The following is a 21,509-nucleotide window of genomic DNA, read 5'->3' as shown; positions in this document are numbered from 1 at the left end:
TAATTAATCCTTTGATGATCTCACTGGGTCCCTTCCAGCTTAGGATATTCTGTGATTCCATGGTTAATTTTGACACCTTTTCTGCCAACATCCCTTGGAGGAGATGCCTGGACATGTGAGAGAAAACCTTGATGAACAGAGCAGGGAGGAAAAATTCCATCAGTAAGATTGAATTAATTGCTTTAAAATAATGTAGAGTTGACACATTTTGAAAATATTTCATTGCTTTTATTAATTGTTGTAGTAGATTGAGCTTTTTCTCATAATGAAACTTTTTTTTATCTCCCGTTTTCCCCCCTCCACCCTCAGCCTGGAAAAAGCTGTTTGAACCACATTTCCCATTGATTTTTCTCTTTTATTCTGGTAAAATACGTGTTCTTGAGCAACAGTTTCATTTTGAAGGGCTGCACTTGGGTTTTAGAGCTGCAGTGGCAAAAACTGTGGAAGCATCTAGAAAGATATTTGTTACATTTATTATATTTATTCATTTCTTTTGCCAGCACCTGCCACTGCTCCCCAGCAGTTTTATTTCACAGCAGTGCTGCCTCATGAGTTATGAAAAATAAAACAACTTTAATAAAACCCCCCAACACCTAAAATATAAAACAACTTTAAAAAAAAAAAACCTAGTTTTGTCTCTCCACCTGCAGGACTTTCTGCCTCATAAATTAAGATGTTTCTTGACTCTAAATTCAAATCTCACCATTTTTTTCCCCCCTTTCTTTCCTCATCCATAAACCTGGAAGCAGCAAATCTTGCCCTGCACGTGTTGTGGAGGAAGGTGCTGAGTTTTACAGTGGAACTGGTTATGGGAAATGCAATAAATTTTTGTGTCAAGCCCTAAACTATTCGCAGGATTTAAAGCACAAACTCTCCCAGGGGTTGAATCCATCAGGGCGAGAAAAATTCCAGTCCACTGTCCCGTTTTGTGGAAGGATGGGGGTGGGAAGGGATCCCAAAAATCTTAAGGACAAATTTCAAGTGCCACATTTATGGAATAAAGCAAAGCACGGCTAAGAAAAGGAGGAGATAAAGGTGTTTTCCTGGCTCTGAAGGCATCGTAGGGTTCACAGCTCGCCAGCAGAATAAAAGGGAGGAGGTTTAATCCGTGAGGAGATAAGGAGGAATTTTGTATTGAGAGGAAACAGCGCTTTTAACTCAAAATACTTTTGTCACAGAGCAATTTGCTGCGTGTCTTTGCACCCAGTAACTCTTCGAATTCAAAGGCTTTTCAGAATGGCTTCAAGTGCTCTGTTAATGTGCAAATGCAGCTCTGTGGAACAGCAAATGAACCCAATTATGATAATTCTCCTGCAGCTTCAGCACTTTTCGCTCTGTGTGTTTATCAGAAGCTGCATTTTGTGTTCAGCGGGTGCCACAAAGAGGAGAAAGCAAAGTCTGTGCCCCCACTTTCATCTCTCTGGAGCAGAGAGGGAGCTGAATTTTAAAGCATCCTTCAGCGGAGTGCCCTGAATTACATCAGGGATCCCAAATCTGGGGGAGAAACTCTGTATCCAAAGTGCAGGGAAAAGTTATTTCCCGCTGATCTCCCCAGCCTTGAGAATAAACAGTGCTCAGTCTTTCTCTGGGATTCTGCTCTGAAACGTTTCACCTGCTTTGGGAAAGAAGAATCCCAGTAAAATGAGTTTTTCCTGCAGTGCCACATTAGGAGATTTTTGAAGAGCTGCATTTTGACTGCACAGTTACATAAATGTTCAGCAAAACTGCTCAGGAATTGTCTTGGTGAGTATTTTTATTCTTAACACTGCAGTTTCTTCCTTACCGGATAAAATATTTCCATACGTGGTCCGGGAACTTTGAAAGAATTTAAATATGCGCAAAATCTTTTTTTAAAAGCCCCATTTTACAGAACACAGAGCTTTCCCCAGCTGATGCTGGGCTTTGTCTATGATATCTTTATTTTAAGCTCATCACAAGATGTGCTGATGCCTCAGACTTGGAACAAATTTTCATTCGCCTCTTCAAGAAGAGGCAGCTTGAGGGAAGGTGAAGATTTTGGGTCAGAAGTGGAACTTTTATGTTGCCTTTTGTTTCAAGTCTTAGTTTTCCTGAGAGATTTGCGGGAATTTTCCTGCTCTTTCTGCTGGAAAATTCCAGCAGCAGCTGGTAACTGGGAGAGGGGACTGAGTAGGTGACAGGCAGGGTGATGCTCCTGTCCTTCTCAATTCCCTTATAAAATAATGGAATTGTTTGGATTGGAAAGGACTTTAATTTCAGTCCTCTGGGATGGGCAGGGACACCTTCCACTGGACCAGGTTGCTCCGAGCTCCATCCAGCTTAGCCTTGAGCACTTCCAGGGATGCAGCATCCACATCTGGGCAGCCTGATCCCTCCTTTCCCGGAGATTCCCTGGATGTCCAGGATTTGCGGGCTCGCAGGCCCCGCAGCCTCCTCCCTCCCGCCGCGTCAGCGTTGCCAGGCAACGCCTAAAATGGCGGCGCCCGCGCAAGGCCCGCCGGGAGTTGTAGTCCAGCGCCGCGCCACCCCCGCGTCCCGCCCCTCACGCGGGACTCGCTCTCCCATCACGCCCCGCGGTGCCGCGCCAAGTGCCGGGCGAGCTCATCTACCTGCGGGCAGCGGGGCACAGGTGGGGCGCGCCGCGGGGGCTGCTGGGAGTTGTAGTTCCAAGCGAAGGAGCCGCTAAGCGAAGCGGGGCGCCGGGCGGCGGCCGCGGGACTACAACTCCCAGGGGGCAGCGGGAGCGGCGGGCAGGGCGCCGGTGGAGGGCGGGGGGTACGAACGGGAGCCTCGGCGGTGCTGCCGCGGTGGGGGCTCAGGTGAGGCGGCAGGTGAGGAGCGGGAGAGAGAGCAGGAGGCGGGAGCGGGCACGGGAGGTGACCCCAGGGCCGGGCGGAGAGCCCTGGGCGGTGCCCCATTGTTCGCAGGGTCCCGGAGTGGGATTGGGGTTGCCAAGGGGGGGCGAATTCCTGGGGGGAAAAGCCCCCCCTTCCTCCCCGATACTCTGGGAGGGCGGAGGTGGTTTGGGATGAGGGCGAAGATGGGCAGAGTCGCCTCCCTCGTTGGCTCTTGGTACGTTTGGGAATGAATCCCCCTCCTTCTCATCCCCACTAAAACTCTGGGTACTTTATTTCCTAATAAACCAACTCAGTTTTAACGCGATTTTTTTTTTCCCGACCTGAGATTTTTGGGGGTTGTGAGCATTTGGTGTTACATATTTTGTTTCTTTGGAGGTTTCTTTTTGTTGCTTTTATGTTGTTTTTTTTTTTCCCCCTAAACTTCCACTCAATACACTGATTTTTTTTGTTGCACCGTTTTGGGGTAAAAAAGCCCCCAAACCCCTTAAAAAGGCCACATAAACATTGGGGTTATTCAGCCCGGAGAAAAGGAGTCTCTGGGATAACCAAACTGTGGCCTTACAGAGCCTGCAAAAAAAAAAAAAACACGGAGAGGGACTATTTACAGGAGCTAGAGTGCCAGGACGAGGGGGAATGGCTTCACCCTGGCAGAGAGGAGGGTTAGATGGGATATTAGGGAGGAATTATTTGCTCAGAAGGAGGCCCTGGCACAGGTTGCCCAGAGAAGCTGTGGCTGCCCCATCCCTGGGAGTGTCCAAGGGCAAGTTGGAACAACCTGGGCTAGTGGAAGGTGTCCCTGCCTGTGGCAGGGTGGTGGGACTGGATGACTTTTGAGTTCCTTTCCCACCCAAACCGTCCCAAACCAACCCACCCAAACCATCCCATCCCAAGGCAGGTGTGCAACAGCTTTCTGCAGCAAAGCCTGGCTCAAGGTAGGTGCCACTGGAGCGGGAGGTGTGTGGATTTAATTGCTGGTTGCATAATCCTGGCGATGGAGGGGGTTCTTTTCACTTGGGGCACGTTCAGAAAGCTGGAAAAACGAGTCCTCCTTGAGCTCTCGTTTGATAAAAGATTGTTTTGTTCCCTCTCTGATGTTCTGCCACGCAGGTTTGTTGGGAAACAGTTGCAGTGTCGGTGAGGAATTGGCAGCTAAACCGCAAACCTCGGGGGTTTGGTGTTCCCTGAGGAAGATGCAGAGGGACTCCTGTGTGCCTGTGAGCTGGTAAGTGAGAGTTTAAACCTTTACAGCCCTCTGAGACTGCATTTTGACCTTTCTGCTCTCAGGATTAATTCAGGGCACGTCAGAATTAAGAAGGCTTTGAGGGTGGAACAGTTTCAAACTCCGACGTGCTGAGGGAATTACGAAACCACCTGAAATTCAGGGGAAGTTTCTTTTTCCAGGTGCCTGAAGAAATAAATCCCCTTGCTCAAAATAAATAATAACAACAAAAAAAAATGCTCCAGCAACACTTGAAGCAAGAAAGATACTGCTAATACAGCAGAAATAATGGATACACAGAAACTGCAGGCAAAAGAGATAAATTAAAAGAGTGGGAGGAAAAAAAAAATCTTCCAGTGCTTGGTGTTTGTGAATTGTTTGTGTTTCCTTTTTCAAAAGCAGCCAGAGGAAGAATTCCCTCAGTGGATGTGTTTCACTTGTGTGTGTGTGTGTTGTGAAGCTGACAGTGATTTGAGGTTTGTTTCAGATGGCAAAACTCTGGTGTGAAATCCCCGTTCGAATCGAGGCGTCTGCGTTGGCTCCCGAAACACAAACACTTCCTAATCTGGGCTCTGCTTCGTGCATGCCATTATCCCTTCTCCCACAGTCCAAAGGGAAAAACCCTGCCAAGATGTGAAATGTGGGGGTTTTTTTATGCTAAATAGCTTGGCTGGGGGGGGTTTGATCCCGATGAGATTCACGGATCGCGGAATCATGGGATGGTTTGGCTTGGGAGGTACCGTAAAGGTCATTTTGTTCCCCACCTTCCAGCCACTTCCAGCCTGGCCTTGGACACTTCCAGGGATGGGGCAGCCCCAGTTTCCCTGTGCCAGGGCCTCACCACCCTCACAAGCAGGAATTTTTTTTCCCCAATATTTAATCCAAACCTTGCTCTCATCCTTCATTTCCAAGCTAAAACTTCAGCTCCTCTCAGGCAGTATATATTGAATATCTTGAAGGCTTTAGGGCTTCTTTTTTTTTTTTTTTAATTTTTGCTTTCTAAATTTAAAATCAGGCTCTAAAATATCGACCCAGTGATGTTTGATCGTGGCTGGAAAGCAATAAAAGAGTTGAGTTCTTTCCATGGTTCTGAACAGTGAGGCCAATTAACTGCACAAATCCCTGCTGGAAGTTGCTGCCTTGGAATCCTGCCCTCGATTTACTCCCTGGCTTGGAGGTCACAAGCTCTTTCCAAGAGCTGTGGTTTTTAGGAGCAGTGTATATGTTTTTCTTCTTGTTGCATTTAAAGGATACAGATGCTGAAGGCTGATATTTTTCATGTGAATTATCCTTAAAAAAAAAAAAAAAAAAAAAAAGGGCAGATATTTAGTATGACCTTCATGGCTTGAATTCCTGCCTCGTTCAGAGAGAGTTCTATATTATTATATGTTATTATCCTAGTTCTATGTTATTATATGTTATTATTCTAGTTCTATATTAATAAAAATATATGTCGTGTCAATAGGCTGCTAATTTTTACTGGTTGATCAAGAATCCACCAGGATGTGAAGAACTAATTCTGGGACTTGAAATTAAATATAAATCAAGTAAAATATAACATTTCTCTCATGTTTAGGAGCTTTAAAACGGCTTGTTCAGCCCAGCTTTCCTTTCCCAGCCGAGCACCAACCTGTGTAGCTACATATTAAGCTCAGATATTGCCCCTTCTCTCATGGAAATAAAAAAATATTGGCTGATGATTTGAGGGCAGATTGATCCCACGTCCCATTTGTGCTGGAACAGCTGCAGGGCAGATGCCCTGGGTTGTGGCTGGGGAACAGATGCCTGCCCATCAGTGCAGCAATATTGGTGATTGGTGACCTGAGTTATTGCAGGGATGGAAATACAGCCAGCATTGAGCTCATGGCTGCATCCCCCAAAAAGGAGGATTTGGCACTTTAAAGTGGCTCTTTTCCACAAATATTTGATCATTCAGCACGACTTGGGTGTGGAAATTATCTTGCTAGGTAAGAAGGATCTATTGTTTCAATAAACCTGGTTTTTCTTAGTGTTTGCAGCTGTTATAATAATCAGGTATTGGCAAAAAAAACTCTGTGCAAAGCATCCCAATCAATGAAACAATTGATTAGCAAACGTTATTTCCAACTTCAAACCGTTTTCCCCGCAGGAGTTTTTCGGCAGCCAAAGGAGCAGGATCTCATTTCTGAAGGGAAATCGTAGAAAACTGATGATAAGACAAGCTCCCCGAGTGTGTCTCAAATTGTTTTAATATTACATAATAATTAACAAACCATAATTAACATTATTTTGCTTAAACTGGAAAGGCCAGGACAGCGCAAGGTCTTCCTGCTCTGCCCCAGATTCGGAATTGAGTTGGAACAGCAAGGCTGGAGTGTGGTTTTCAGGATTTTCAGCCCTTGCTCTTGGAGCTTTCACTGATACCAGGGGATCATAATAAGTTTTTCCACCAAGCTGAACTAATCTTATTTTGAAGTTTGAAGCTCGAAGTGATTTAAAAAAAAAAAAAAAAACAACAAACCCATCCGGAAATGAATCACAGGAACTGCTCAGTGATTTTTGTTCTTCAGAAGAAACCAACTTTGCCGAGGGTCATGATACAGTAATTTCAAACACAGCCAGTGGGTTTCCACTGAACAAAAATAGTAACAAATTTCAGTTTGTGAAATGAGTCACTGAAGGAGTTTTCCCTGACAGTTGGAGGCTCTTTTTTTTTTTTTTTTTAATTTCGCTTTGCTCTGTTTTCAGGGTCTTCTCTGTCCCCACGTTTGATTTCTCAGGAGGGAGACTTATTATCCTAAATCCAGGCTGCTGGTTTGATCTAGAATAAGAAAGGCTGGTTTTTCCTAAACCCAGACTTCTGTGGAGCAGAGAAGGGGCAGATTTCTCTATTGACGCTGCAGATCAAATGCGATGTGGTGCCTTTGATTTCAACCCAGCATTTACTGATTAATTTCTATTTATTTATCTATGCATTCATGTATTTCAACCAATTTAATGCCAGAAACGCGGACCTGGGTGGAGTCAATCTGAGGTGCAGACTGACCACAACACTCTGTTCCAACTCGAGAAGGTCACGTCTCAGATATGCACTTAATTAACGGCCGGGCTTCATCAACGCTTCACACCTCGTTAATGCTTCGTGGCTGTGCTGCCAGGGGAGAAGTGAATCGCAGTGGTGCCTTTCCTGGATGCTGCGTGCTCCGTGTGCTGCTCCCAGTCCATCCCAGTTCCCGTGGAGCCCTCGACTGGGGGGTTATCACTGGTGGTGCCAGGCAGGAACCGCTCGTGGCAATGCCCATTGATTTTTTTCAGATCCGGGGTGTGGAATAACCTCTGCATGGCCCAGTTTGGAGCAGGCTGATAAGGCTCCTTGTTTCTTAGCAACCCCAGCTCTGCCACAGCCAGGAACCTGCCCTTCTGCAGCTGCAGGGGAGAATTCTGAATGTCTCAAAATCAAATCTCCAACCAAGGTAAGTCCTTTCCCCCCCTCCCCGCCCTCCCCGAGCTTAATTTAAATTTGCCTCCAATAAAAGGGACGTGTGTGGGGGCAAAAAGCTCCTTAAGAAGGGCAAAGCACAACTTCTGTGTGGTTAATAAGTCATTTATTTTCCCTGGTTTTATTCAGACCTGTGTCTTTCCTGGGCATGGAGGTGCCATATGTCCTTCTCCTAACACGGCTGGTGGCAGAAGTTGCCAGCAAATCCACGGAAAGTTCGGTAGGTGCTTCGTGGTTTTTGCCTTCCCAGGGTGCTACAAAACCAGAAGGATTCTTTCCCTCTCCTGCTGCAGTTTAGAGAAGGCTGTTTAATTCAGCAGAAATTACCTGGAGTGCTATAAAATGAGCATTAAGTGCCACTTTTCTACTTTTTTGCTCTGGTTGCAGGGAATTCACCCTGGCCATGTGCATGTAGGGCTGCAACTGCTAAAGCCTCACCTAAAAAAAACACCTTAATGATCAAAAAACCCCACTTTTTAACCTGCCTGCAAACGATCCCAACCACGAGTCCCCAAAATTAACTTTGCAAACGACTGAGAGGAGCTCTGAAGCTTCAAGTCACAGAAGAAGAAATTCAGGGCGTAAAATTCTGCTTGAAGGGAGGGTTCAACCAACAAAACTTCTGAAGAAACTGGTTTTAAGCATTTTATCTATACATCTCCTTGGTTTTTACCGTGCTCCACCTCCCCTGTGATGCACTTGCAGTGTGAAATCACCCTCCCAATTTCAGTTTTAACTGTCTGTCCTGAGAACTTTGATCTCTGTCATTTGATGGTGTTTGCTGATAAGCACAGTAATATTTGCTGTTGTATATGAGGTGTATTTAACTTGCCTCTAATGGCTGAATTTCACACTGATTTTGGTGGCTTATTTTCCTTGTAGAGATTCAGAGAGTAGACAAACCCATCTCTGGGAGATGTTATTTAATATCTATCAAAACAACCCCCACCACTTCTCTCTGAGCTTTGTCTCCCAGCTTGTTGTAATTTGTGAATAATTTGGAAGCTGGCTTTCCTGTAAAACAAATAAAAATAAACTCCATGCCTTCAGGATATGTGCAGGGTTTTTTTATAATAAATACTTGAAGGAAGAAGCTTTTGCAGTAAAGTTGGGAAATGCCCTGTGATTTTCTTTTCTCAGGTTGCAGAATCAGAATGCTGTGTGGATATGTTGGATTCCAACAGTTCCTGTCCAGCCACCAACCAGTGCAGCCCAGGTACAGATTGTCAGTGCTTAATAAAATCATGGGACGGTTTTTGGGTGGGGAAGGACCTTAAATTTTTGCCTCTTTGGGTAGGAAATACCCAAAGAACAGGAATAATTTGTCTCCAGTGTTGCTTTTTGTGCTTTTCATGCCTCTGTACCTGCTGTTCCTGTGCAGGTTGTTACAGGAGATGGAATGAGGATGGAAGCAGCAGCTGCATTAAATGCAAAAATGAAACCCTGCCTGTTTCCTCTGTTTACAACCTGACTGAGTGCAGAAATAGTGAGTCATTTACCACCTGTTTATTATGGGGTTTTTTTAGCCCTGACATCTTTTCTTTGCATCTTTGGTCCAGCAAAGACTCTTCAAAAGAAGGCCTCAAATATTGCAGATTTTTATTCCCCCTCCTTTGTAAAACTCCCAAAGTCCTCATATAACACCCAACAAAACCTATAGAAAGTTGGAAATTTAGTGCAAAGAAGCTGCAGAATGATGTGGAATCATCCTGAAAAAGGGGGGAAAAGCCCTTCAAAATCTTGTTGTGCAAAAGGCAAATACAGCATTAAATAAAAAGGATGAAAAAACCCAGTCCTAAACACTGAAATGATTAAACTCCCATTCTTTTTAATTGCAGGTGGTAGCAGAGGGATGAATTTCCAAATGAACATAAGCACTGTAACTCCTTTCATACAGAACATAGGTGAGGAAATGGTTTTGTGCTTATTCCCTGGGTAAAATAGGTTTTATTTCATTATTAGCTTTTGATTTCTTGAGCAGGGTTTATTCTAAGTGAAACAGCCTTTTTTTTTTTTTTTTTTTTTTTTTTTTTTTTTTTTTTTTTTTTTTTTTTTTTTTTTTTTTTTTTTTTTTTTTTTTTTTTTTTTTTTTTTTTTTTTTTTTTTTTTTTTTTTTTTTTTTTTTTTTTTTTTTTTTTTTTTTTTTTTTTTTTTTTTTTTTTTTTTTTTTTTTTTTTTTTTTTTTTTACCTTTCCTGGCTTATTCTCTTACCTTTTATGAATCTGAGCTGAATTTTGAGGTCATTCTTTTGCTGAATGATTCCTTCCCTTTGTGATCTACAAGTGATTTTCCTGGCACAGCTCGAGCTGCTTTATCAAACCACAACCAGCTGAGTTTTGAACCTTTAGTGCTGCAAGATTTTTGAGGGGTTTCAAACACTTGGACACTAGGAAGAAGGGCACAAATTGGGAATATTTAGGCAGCAAGAGTCTGGATAAAGTGATTTAGTGTTAGAAGGGGTTCGGTGTTTCCTAGAAGGCAAAGCTCCAACAGCCCTGGTAAATGTGAGAGCTGCTGATCCCTTCCTGATCTATCTTCTCATGTCTATATTCCTAATTTGAGGCATTTATTGCCCTTCAGAACATGCACTTCTCAAGCAGAGATTGAATATCAGGACTTTGATCTTTTCTCTGTCGTTTAACCCTTTTATCAGAAGCAATTTCTTTGTTTTCTCTCTCTTTATAACGTGGTGTTTTTTTTGCACAGGGGGCCCAGAAGTGGCAGCTTCTCTCATCTTGGGGACATTTTTCATCAGTTTGTTCCTGATTCTCTCTGTTGCTTCCTTCTTCTACCTCAAACGTGCCAATAAACTTCCTAACATTTTCTACAGAAGGAACAAAGGTAAAACTGCCCATTGTCTGTTAAATCTCTCAACTGTCTATTCAGTCTCTAAAATGAGCTCTGCTTGGTTTTAATTTGATTTAATTTCTTCCTGTGCGCTCTAACTCAGTGTAGCTGCTGCTGGTTTTTCTCATCATCCAAAGCAACTCCATTTTTATTCATACTTTCGTTTTTTCTGGCTCAAAGTGACATTTTTCCCGTTGAAACCTCTGGCTTTTCCTCCTTTGGAAGCAAAATAAGTCCCTTTGCAAGCCCTTATCTCCAGTCTTGAGTCCAACACACAGTGTATCCCACTGATGGATTTCCTTACTGTCCTGCTCTGCTTTGGGTGGGTTTTTGGGACAAAACTATTCCATGCATGGATGTATTTTTGGAAAAGGGTTCATCTCTCTCTTTCTCTTCTCTTTTAGCATCTGTTCTCCAGCCTAGTGAAACAGTAAGTAAATCCTGCTCTTCCAACAAGCAAATAAAGCATCAACTAAACCATAATTTAGGTTTTAATAGCTCATTAATGAGCTCCTTAATCTGATAGATGAGACTGAAATAAAAATAAAAGATGCTTCGGGGTTATTTGTCCAAACTGGGGGGTGAAAACGAATCCAGACCATCTGGATTTCTGGCTCCCACTGAGTGATTTTTTTTTTTCTCCCTCCCAAGAAAAACTATAGACAGTAAATATTATTGAAACCCTGCAGCGTTGCTGTGTTTTTGTTTTTGTTTTTTTTTTTAATGAAAGGCTGTGAAAAAGCTCTTTGTTTGACATGATAATTCTCCTGTTCTGTGCAGGCATCCATGATACCTCCCCCAGCTTCTTCAGGTGAGGAACTGCTGCCTGGGATTTGCTGCTCCAACTGTTTCACCCCAAAAGCAGGGGAAAAAAACTTCTCTCCGTGCTAAGAATCCCCAGCAAGTCCAAATAATCATCTGTAAAGCTGGTTTAGAACTGGTGGGATCAGTTGTGGGGACAGGAATCCAATGAGATCTGTCCAGTTAAGGGCCTTTTGGATGGGTTTTATTGCTTTAATTAATGTAGGCACTGGTATTGATGGAGCACTCGAGGTGAAAATGGATCTGTGACAGCTCCTAAAATAGACCTTCCACTCCTCTGTCCTCACAGAGAAGTCCTACAAGGAGATGCAGTATTTTTTTTTCATGGGTAAATTATTCAGTCTCTGGGTTTATTTTCAGGATTAGATTCTTCCTGGCAGTGCCAGGTTGGCTCATTTTCAGACTTGCTGGTTTGAAGCTTTCTCAGCCTCTTGAAAAACAGCTTTCAGAGGCTGCTTGGAACACACTATTTTGGAAGGGGTGTGTTGGTATTTTGGCTCTTCTGGGCAAAACCCATGCAGAAATGAATTTCTCAGGGAAGATTTCCTCTCACCAAGATGGTGTCATTAAAAATTAATATTTTTTTTAGCGCACTCTTTAACTTTCAGACGTTTTGAGATGTGTCCCGAACTCGGGCAGGGCCATTGAACTGACAAGTGCTGCTTGTGGAAAGTCTTGGTTTCTTTGCCTTTAATTTATCCACCTGAGGGAGGGATTTTTAGCCCCTTGCCATGCCGGCCCACCTTTTCCATGAGGAAATTAGGGATAAGGGCGTGTTTATCAGCAGGTGCTGACGATGTCTCTGTGCCTTTCAGTCCGGAAGCCGCGATACGTCCGCCGGGAACGGTCCCTGGTCACCTCCACCTCCGCTGCCATCATCTCCTCCTCTGACACCAGGGTCAGCAACGTTTAGCCTTCACTCCTGACAGAGGACTGGGAGCGTTCATGGTATCAAAGACCCTTTTTCTCTGAACCCACTGAAGTGCCAGGAAAACGTTGCAAGCAGCTGACCCTGAACAGAAACCAAATTCCCGCGTGCGAGGGTTTGTGCCAAACGTCCTCCCGGGGCTGAAGTGCTGGAGGTGACACCCCCTTCCAGGAACTCCTCTGCAATGCACTATTCCAGCTCTGGGGGCTCCTTTCTCTCCTGCAGGTGCTGTGTTTGAAATCTGTAAAGAATCTGCCTTTTCTTTGGAACTCTCCCTGTTCTTGGCGAGTTCTCCCTCCCCGTGTTGTGACAGTGTCCCTGTGTCCCCAGGGCTGACTGGCTCCACAAAATCCCGGGAATGCTCCAGGCTGTGGACTTGAGGAAGGGAGCCACTTGTGAGTGGGAACACTGAAGTGCCACAGCTTTACCAACACAACAATAATTAACGTGCAGAATCCTTTGGGAGCAGGAAGTGATGCCCTGTGGAGCATCCTGTGCCACAGCTGACCCTGGGGTTTAACTGTGACTGTTGACCCACCCTCCTGCCACTGCTGCTCCTGCTGCTTTGGAAGGCCATGCTCAATATGGGGGAATTTTTGAGGGGGGAAGTTTTTCTCGATTGGGTTCAGCTCAATCCTGGGATAAAGAGCTGCTTGCTGGGGCTTTGCAGCTGAGAGGCTGCAACGTCTGTCCCCTGCTGGCTGGGCCACCTGGGAGAGCAAAATTCCTGTCAGGCACCCCAGTGAGGGGTGGGATGAACTGGAGAGGCCAGGGGGATTCCTGCCAATGCAATAAGGGCTGTCTTTGGTCAGGCCCTTCACCAACACACCTGAAATCTGCAGGCCAGCACCTTAAGACAGAGCTCAGCAGGGATTTCCTTCTTCAATCACCAGCCTAAAACCCCCCCGCCCCAACACCCTGGATGTTGTCCCTGCCCTCTCTGTGTGCCTGAGGAGTTGCTCCCTCAGGGAATTAGAGGAGCTGTAAAATCACTTTTTTTTCCTGCCTAGATTCTCCCTCCCCAGTTCTTTTCCTGGCAGGGGTGACTCTGTTGCCATGTGAACCCATACTGGGCATACTGGGATGGGCCTGAGAGTGGGTGACTGGGAAAATCAGTGGGAAAAAAAAAAGGTTGCTGAAGTGGTGGAAGTGTCACTGTCACCTTCTGTGAATTCTATCTATGCATCCCCACCTACCTGTGTTGCTGTTGCCTCTTTTGGTTGAGCTGCCACTCCACTCTGGCTCTGTGCTCCTAAAATAAATCCTTTGGAAGCTTTTCCTCAGCATCCACTGGCAGGAATGAGGAACTGGAACAGTTGGCTCTCCTTTTTTTTTTCAGGAAAATGAGAATAAAACTGTCTTGTTCTGACAGTGTCACCCATATGGAGGGCCCAGAACTTGTGTCATCCACATTCCCTCTTCTCTGGGGTTAAAAGCTTCTTCCCAAAGAGGACAACTGGGATGGGAGGAGATAAATTTATCTCCTTGAGTAGAGCCATTTTCTGGAAGTTGCAGTGCAGTTGTATTTTTGCTCCCTCACAGGTAATGAGATCCTTGTAAAAATCTGCAGGGGATAGCAAAGAAAATCATGAAGAGGTTCCTGTGCCAAAAAAACCAAACAAAAAAACCCCTGAAACTTCACATTGATGATAAATAAAATTATTGATCTACCAGACAGGCAGTGCCAGTTTTCAGCTTTCCAGGGGAAATGTGCTTTATTTGGGATGCTCCCAAACTCCTGAGCTTCGGGAGGTGGCACTTTCGTCGCTGTCACTTCCATGTCTTTTTGTCTTCGTGCTGCTGAGATTTTTCCCACAGGCAGAAATCATGTCTGGAGCTTTTCCCTGAACTGACTTGCTGAGTGTTTCCCTGACTGCTGAGGAAAAGGAGTAACTATGCAAACAATGCCGAGAAACTGCACCTTTGGAAGCAGGGAGCTTGTATTTGTGACCCTGTCTGTGGCAGTGCATTCTTGTGTTGCTTAGTTGCTAATATATTCTTCTTTTTTTGACCCAGAAATGACTGAAGGATCAGGTCACTGGAGTGTCTGAACCCTCTTGATCCTCGAGTGCGCGTTGTAACTTGGTTTAATGTCCGGTATCTAAAGCTCTAATTCTGTGCAGTCGAGTTTTTCTCGGTGACAACACCTCTCTCACACCCAGCAGACTTTTAACTCCAGCAGAGATTTGTACTATTTTCTGTGTTTCTGGTTTTGTTGCTGTCTAACCCAGTGAATTCCTGGTCTAAGCAGTTTGTTTGCACTGTCAAATTAAATATCTAACGTGGTGGTTTGGTGTCCTCCCCCATCTCCCTTGACGATAATAATGCACACCTAGATATGTTTTAAAAAAAAAAAAATTGGCTTTAATGATCCCTGATATTTAATGTATTTGTATATTTTTTAACTGTGTGCCAAAATAAACATATTTGAGCTTTCTTTTCATTTTAGTGGCTGTGGGGCTCATTCAAGTGTTTCCTTTTCAAGCAGGGAATGAAGGGAGCAACATTAGCACCCGAAGCAGATCGTGGTTGCAGCTCATCTGGCTTGTTACTTCCACCAGAAACTGAAGCTAAAATAAACAAGCAAAAACAGTTTGGTGACTGTTCCTGCCCAGTTTCACAGTGGGATAGTCAGGCTGTGTCAGAAAAATTGTATTTTCATGCCCTTAAAAATCCTAAAAAAGCCTTACCTGTAGGAACTCTTTTTGGCAGAGAATGTACCTTCGGTAGATGACAGCTTTCACATGAGTTTAAGTTCTCTTCAGTCTCCTTCAGGGAGCAGGAGGAGCAGGAAAACTCAGGGACAAACATGGCAGGAATTGAGAAAATCGGGACCATTTCTTCGTGATTGAAATTAAGGTGATGGCCTGGGGTTTGGGAAGGTTGGATATCATCCCCCCCACCTGATCTCTGCTTCATTTTTAGAAGTGATTTATTTTTCCTCTCCTTTCCCTTCCCTCCCTGAGAATTTGGGGCTTCCTGCAAACATATCCACAGGGATATGTACCCACCATGCACAGTCACTGTCAGAGCCTCATCTGAGCAGGAACGGGCTTGGAAAACGATCCCAGGGGGATGAGGAGGCTTAAATGGGCTCTGAGCACCAAGGTGGAACAACCTCTGGAGGAGGAGGAGGAGCTGAGTGTCCTTGTCATCAGTCAAGGAGCTGGCAGGGCTGGCAGTGGATGTGTCCCCACCGGGGAACAATTTTGGAGGCTGCATTTTGCACACCCGAGCGGAGCTGCTCCCTCATCTGCACCTCAAGGTGAGTGCTCTGACAGTCACTCCTTAAAGTGATGAAGTCAAAAAGCTCAATCAAATCTCCTCCCCAGCTCCAGGCCCTCAGAAATTACGTTACCCCCACACACTCTGAAACGTTTTTCTGGGTGAAATGCGTGAGTTTGGCCAGACTGAGGGATGAAGATTTTGTGCAAACATCATAACTCGGGTTCCAACCTCCCCTCCCCGAGGGATTCATAATCAAAGTTCACAGCAACCTGTGTTCTCAACTTCCCTCTTGTGTCTTCCTTTGCAGGGTGGTTTATTCTTTTTCCCTGCCTCCATTAAAAGGGATCTCTGCTTGGAAATACAACTGTAAAAGAAATGGGAGTGTGTGTGGTGGACATACAACAACCTGAGTGCTGACAGGAAAAACAGGAACAGGGTTTTTTTTTTTGCTCTTGTCCCTCCACAGTTCCCCAGGATGTGATCTAAGAAAATGGGAGAGCAGGAGAGAATCCTAAACTGCTAAAAAAAAAACCCCTTGAGGCTCTCTCAGCTCCTTGAGATTTGTGGGTAAGTGGCAGGGGGGATTGGATGCAGTGGTCACTGGCTCCTGCCAGAGCTCAAGGAGTGTTTGGACAGGGCAGGATTGTTGTGCCAGGAGCCGGATTTTGATCCTTGTGGGTCCCATCCAGCTCAGGCTGATTGCATGAAACGCCGTGTGTGACCTGCTGGCACCTGCAACCGATTCCTTGCCCCCCAGAATTAATTTATTTGTCGTTTTTAGTGCTTTCAAATCAAACAACTCGCTTCAGACACCCCCCAGGGCTCAGGGGTCTTGCACCCCCTCTTTGCTCCCCAAGGCTGGGAGCGAGCTCTGCTGGAATATCTGAAGCTGCTTTGCATTTTTGTCATTTATTTTTAATGCTCCCTCAGCGAGGGGTGGGGTGGGGGGGTGAGGGGTGGGGAAATGAAATGATAAAGTGTTTATTATCACTTTAATGGCCTTGACATATTTTTTATTGCCACCAGATTGGAGGCCCCGGCGTTCTGATAATTGTGCTTGCCGTTTCAGAGCCTGGTGATTTATGGCCCTCAGGAAAGGAGTGTGCAAAAGTGGTTTTAGATGAAGGTTTCAGAAGGATGGGCTGCAGCTCTGAGGGGTCTGCTCCAAGTGATTGGATTTTTTTTCCCCCACTCCCTGTTCTGGATCAGGGGGGTTGGATTCAGACGTGTCCCCCCTGATTTTGTGATGGGGGTCGGTTATAAAATTTTTATATATTAAAAATATATTTATATATTTTTTTTAAATATATATATATATCACAGAATCATGGAATGGTTTGGGTTGGAAGGGACTTTAAAGATCATCCACTTCCACCCTTCCACACCTTCCACTATCCCAGCTTGCTCCAAGCCCTGTCCAACCTGGCCTAAATATAAATATATATGTATTTATATATATATATATATATATATATATATGCACACAGACACACACACAGAATGGAGCTAATTTTAAATGCTGCTCAAACTCTTTTTTTTTTTTGGCAGAGCTTGAAACAGCTCCAGAAACGTTTTGAGCAGTAATTGCGCTGCAGATAATTCAGGAATAAGTTAACCACGGGGAGGCATCTTGTTTGCATATGCAATGTGATAGATTACATAAGGAACTGCTGCTTTAGAACGTTTTGGGAAATGAGCTGGGAGTGGGAAGGTTCAGGACCTCGCTTGACTTGAGGGCACTTGTGATCAGCTCTGCCTGCCACGAGGGGGGAAACGCTTCTCATTCAGCAGGAGCTGCCAAGTCACATCAAGCCCCAAATCATTCCTGGCTGCTGCAAAATGTGGGTTTGGCAGCCCTGGTTTGGCCATGGCCCTCCAGAACTGGGAATTCTGGTGATTGGGTGGGTTTTCCAGAGCGGTTCTGTTGCTGCTGCCCTCCCTGCAGAGCTGCAGTCGAGGGTGATCTGCATCATTTCCCATCACCACGACCCCTTTCTGGGTGAAAATGGAGCTGGGAAAACAAACAAACAAACAAAAAACCAATACCAAAATAATTTAAATAAAAAAAAAAAAAAAAGGAGGCAGGAAAAATTTCAAATTGAAGTGGTGAATCCTCCAAAAAGCTGCTGGTGGGTGGCCCCAGGAAAATGATTCCTAACCCCCTCCAAAATTCCCTGTCTTTTGGGTTTGAACCTCTCTACTGGGGTGTTGTGTTTGCGTCGTTCTGGCTTCACGAAGCTCAATTATTCCTGCCCTAAAGAAGCCCCGGGGCTTTCCCAGTCCCGGGAAAGCACATCCTGCCGACTGTAAACCTTTTAAAATGTATTTATTTTGGCAATCCTCGGCCTGAAAGGGCTGTGATTTTTGCAGGTGGACTTGGTGTTTCAGGTAACCAGGAAGACAGGTTTTAGCACAATAAAAAGGGGTGATGTTTTCTTAAGGAAAACATCCCTGGGATGCTCAGTCAGCCCGGGGCTGATCAGGATTTCCTGGTGGAAAACAAGGGTTTTCCTGGTGGAAAACAAGGGTTTCCTGGTGGAAATCTAAGTCTGGCTTTCAGAAAATAGTGGTCTAATTCCTTGACTAGGCTGGACATTCTCGACCTTGGAGATGGAAAGTGAGGAAAAATATTTAAAGGGGGGAAAAGCTGCAAATTTATGACTGCAGGAGAGTTTACTTTGGGTTTTCTCTCATTTTGAGAAAGCAGAAATAGCTGAACTCCCTATTCCCAGGAGCTCCCAGAGATTTCCCCCACCCTGTGGAAATAAGAGGTACCAGGGCCCTGTTGGCTCCATCCTGGTGCTCTGGTGATCCAGGATCAGATATATTGGATTTTATTATCCCCTGGAAGGCACAAACCTCTGCTCAGTCCACAGGCAGCTCTGCCATTCTTCCCAGCCTGCCAATCAAGCAGCTGTAAATGAGCATCCATTGTTTAATTACTTTTGCCCCAATTTCCAAGGAGGATGGCAAAGATTCTACCTCAGTTAATTGCCTGATAGATTTGAGTGTGCTCTGAACCACACACTGCTGAAAACCTTTGGAGCATTGGCTTTTTTTTCCTTTCCCTTTATTTAAGAATAATTAAAAAAACCCCAACTTAATTCGACTGCAGTACAATTTAACAACAAAAAAAAATCACTTAAAAAAAATAAATTAACTGCCTGGAGAAACCAAGAAATTCCAAATTGAATTGCTCCAGCCTAAGTGCTCCATTGTAGTTCTGCTCTCGTGATGTGGGAGACTTTATAATTGTTATCTCTTGAGAGGCATCAGCTTAAATCTGCTCTCAACAATAACCTTCCTCTTTTTTTTTTTTTTAATGTGTGTGTGTGTTGTATCAGTTCAGTTTTATCATTTTCTAACAGGGCTGAGCAGGTTTAAACCTTGAATGAGCAGGTTTAAGCCCTACCAGAAAAGCAGGGAATGGGATCAGCTGCAGTGTCAGGAGCCCCTGCCCCTGGGACATCTCATGGAATCATGGAATGGTTTGGCTTGGAAAGGACATTAAAGCCCATCCAATTCCACCCCTGTGGGCAGGGACACCTCCCATTATCCCAGGTGGCTCCAACCTGGTCTGGGACACTCCCAGGGATGGGGCATCTACAGCACAACCCATGCCAGGGCCTGCCCACCCTCCCAGGGAAGGATTCCTTCCCAATATCCCACCTAACTGACTAAGGTTTAGATTAGAAATTAGGTTTAGATTAGATATTAGGAAGGAAGTCTTTGCTCTGAGGGTGCTTTCCTGCACAAAGCAGTTCCCGCTGCCCCAGACACCGCCTGATTATTCTGATTATTCCTGCTCTTCCCAGCATCCCAGTAAATCCTGTTTGCAGACAAGGCAGATATCACTGCTGGGCCATTTTTTACAGCTCTTTATTGCTGGGTGACACAAAGTCCAGGGCCATGACCTTTGGAAAGCTCTCACTCTCTCCTGAAGGAATTCTATGAGCAAATCACTGGCTTTTCTTGCTGATTATTGCAGGGAACAAGTCCCCCTGCCTGATATTTTTTGGCACAGCTTCCCACCCAGCCTGGTGTCAGCCTGTCACTTGATCTGTGTGTCCCCAAAAGTTTGATTCTATTTAAAATCTTGCTACTGGAGGCTTCCATCTCCTTCAAAACCCACTCAGAGCAACCGTTTTAAAGGTTTGTTTTAAGGAAAAATCATCATTCCTGCCAGCTACAAGATCCTCTTAAAGCCTTTCATCCTCTCCCTGTGATCTCTGTGCTCTGCTTAAAAAAAAAATAAAAAAAAAAAAATGCACCTTTTAAAGACGAGGGGGTGGGTGAGGATTCTGCTTCTCCAAAATAAAACTTTGAGGAGTAAATTGAAAAAAAATAATAATAATAATAATAATAATAGTAATTTAAAAATGGAGGTGGGTGCTTCCTGCAGGGGAAGTTCCTGCTTCTTGTGCGGGTCAGACCTTTGTGTGGTGTGATAAAATCACTCGTGGCTGCTTTTTAAGCAGCTCCTCTTGCTTCAAGGAGCCCAAATCAGCCTGAAAACAAGTTTTACAGCAGAGATGGCTGGAGATGCTTGTTCTTGTTGACGTTCTAACCACTTTTTTTTTATTATTATTATTTATTTTTTTTATTTTACTGCCCCAGGTTCCTGAATGAATTTTCTTTAACGATGATGGCCCGGGGAGATAAGCCCTTGATTTTATAACCCTGACTCAGGTGAGCAAACACGAAGCTGGTTCTGGCCAGCACGGGGGACAGGACCTGTCCTGGTGCAGCCAAGTCACGTTCCAGCCAGATCTGCAGCTCTTGGGACTCTGGGAATGGTTTTCCTTGAGGGAAAAGTGGGGGGTTTGTATCTCCATTTGCAGCTAAAAGGGAAGGACCTGCCTTATATTCGCTTTCCTGGCAGGAAAACCGGGATCTTTGGGTGTGGAAAAGCTGAAAGCTGTGCGAGAAGTGGAGTCTGGTGATGGTTCTTGGCACCTCTGAGAGGTTTTGTGTCTCTCTGGTTTTTAAGGTGAAAGCTGAGAGCAGATTTTGGAATTTATTGCAGCATTGCTGTGGCAGGCAGGTTGTTGGGTATTTCCTGTGGTGTGTTCTCCTTTCCTTAGGCTCCTGGTGCCCTCCCTCAGGCCATGGAAAAGAGCTAATTCCCATTTTTCCAGAGCAGGAGGCGTTTCATCCGCACAGGCTCATCCTCATCAGCTTTGATTCCCACTGTCTGCTCTGCAGAGGATGAGTTGGGTGCTGAAGGGCTGAAGGGCTTTGTCCTGCCTGGTGTCCTGCAGGAATCAGGAGCAATCCAGAGGGTTTTCCAGCCGCTCCCGAGGCAGCTCCCCCCACGGGAGCTGCTCCCTCTGCAATCAGCGCAGCAGCATCGCAGGGAAGGGGCTGTTACCCCTGCGATATTCCCACCCCTTCCCCTCGTCCTCCCGGACACATCGGAGCTGATTTCTGCTTCCCAGGGCTCTGCTTTTCCCGGGAGGCGGCTGGGAGGGCTGGGGGTTGTGTTTGTGTGCAGGAAGAAAGGCCGGGCTGTTCCCGAGGACAAAGCTGGCTTTGTGCTGCTGCTCCAAACATTCCCCGGCCACCGCTCCTTCCAGGAGCAGTTTGGCCTCCAGGGAAAGGAGGAGGCAGCCCCTGGTTGCCCGGAGAAGCTGTGGCTGCCCCAGCCCCTGGGAGTGTCCAAGGCCAGCTTGGAGCAAGCTGGGACAGTGGGAGATGTCCCTGCCCATGGCACGGGGTGGCACTGGATGAGCTTTAAGGTCCCTTCCAACCCAAACCATTCCATGATCCCATGGGTCAGCTATCCAAGGGTTTTCCTCTCAAAGAACAGCCAGGCAGCTTCAGCAGTTTTCATCCATTAGTGCAAACTTCATATTTTATATATATTTCTATATCTATGTCTATATATACATCTACATCTCTCTCTCTCTCTCTCTCTCTCTCTCCATTCTCCTCTGGAGGAGCAAATCCAGTGTTCTCAGAGGCTCTGGGGAAGGAATCAAAGCCATTCAGCCCTTCCCTCGCATCCTTAGTTGTTCTTCTTCGCCACCAATAACACCTGTTGGACCTGCAGAACTCTTGGAGAAGCTCTTCCAGCTTTCCGTGTTCCCACGAGGTTGTTTTTCCTCCTGAAAACACCCAGCATTGTTTTGAGGGGGTTCTGGTGGGGTT

The 21,509-nt window shown here is 45.3% G+C and overlaps 1 protein-coding gene across 4 annotated transcripts; it reads left to right on the top strand.

The window, feature by feature from the left end:
* Positions 1 to 2,718: 2,718 nt before the first annotated feature.
* On the top strand, positions 2,719 to 12,400 carry CUNH1orf159 (chromosome unknown C1orf159 homolog). Of its 4 annotated transcripts, none has more exons than XM_027909201.1 (11): positions 2,719 to 2,810; positions 3,945 to 4,059; positions 7,351 to 7,508; positions 7,664 to 7,754; positions 8,675 to 8,750; positions 8,916 to 9,020; positions 9,373 to 9,438; positions 10,241 to 10,375; positions 10,786 to 10,811; positions 11,162 to 11,192; positions 12,019 to 12,400. In XM_027909201.1, exons 4-11 carry the CDS (start codon positions 7,683 to 7,685, stop codon positions 12,114 to 12,116), a joined length of 609 nt encoding a protein of 202 aa, XP_027765002.1. In that variant the 5' UTR covers positions 2,719 to 2,810; positions 3,945 to 4,059; positions 7,351 to 7,508; positions 7,664 to 7,682; the 3' UTR covers positions 12,117 to 12,400. The 4 variants fall into 4 exon arrangements, with proteins under 4 accessions (XP_027765002.1, XP_027765003.1, XP_027765001.1 ...); XM_027909202.1 differs by having other exon boundaries at positions 2,720 to 2,798; XM_027909200.1 differs by lacking the exon at positions 2,719 to 2,810 and adding an exon at positions 3,739 to 3,769.
* Positions 12,401 to 21,509: the final 9,109 nt, after the last annotated feature.

This window comes from Empidonax traillii, unplaced genomic scaffold (assembly GCF_003031625.1).
Source record: "Empidonax traillii isolate 1590-97213 ecotype Southwest subspecies unplaced genomic scaffold, ASM303162v1 scaffold1984:size44571, whole genome shotgun sequence".
Taxonomy (NCBI): domain Eukaryota; kingdom Metazoa; phylum Chordata; class Aves; order Passeriformes; family Tyrannidae; genus Empidonax; species Empidonax traillii.
Note: the sequence above shows the minus strand (reverse complement) of the source record. Positions and strands in the feature narration are given on the sequence as shown.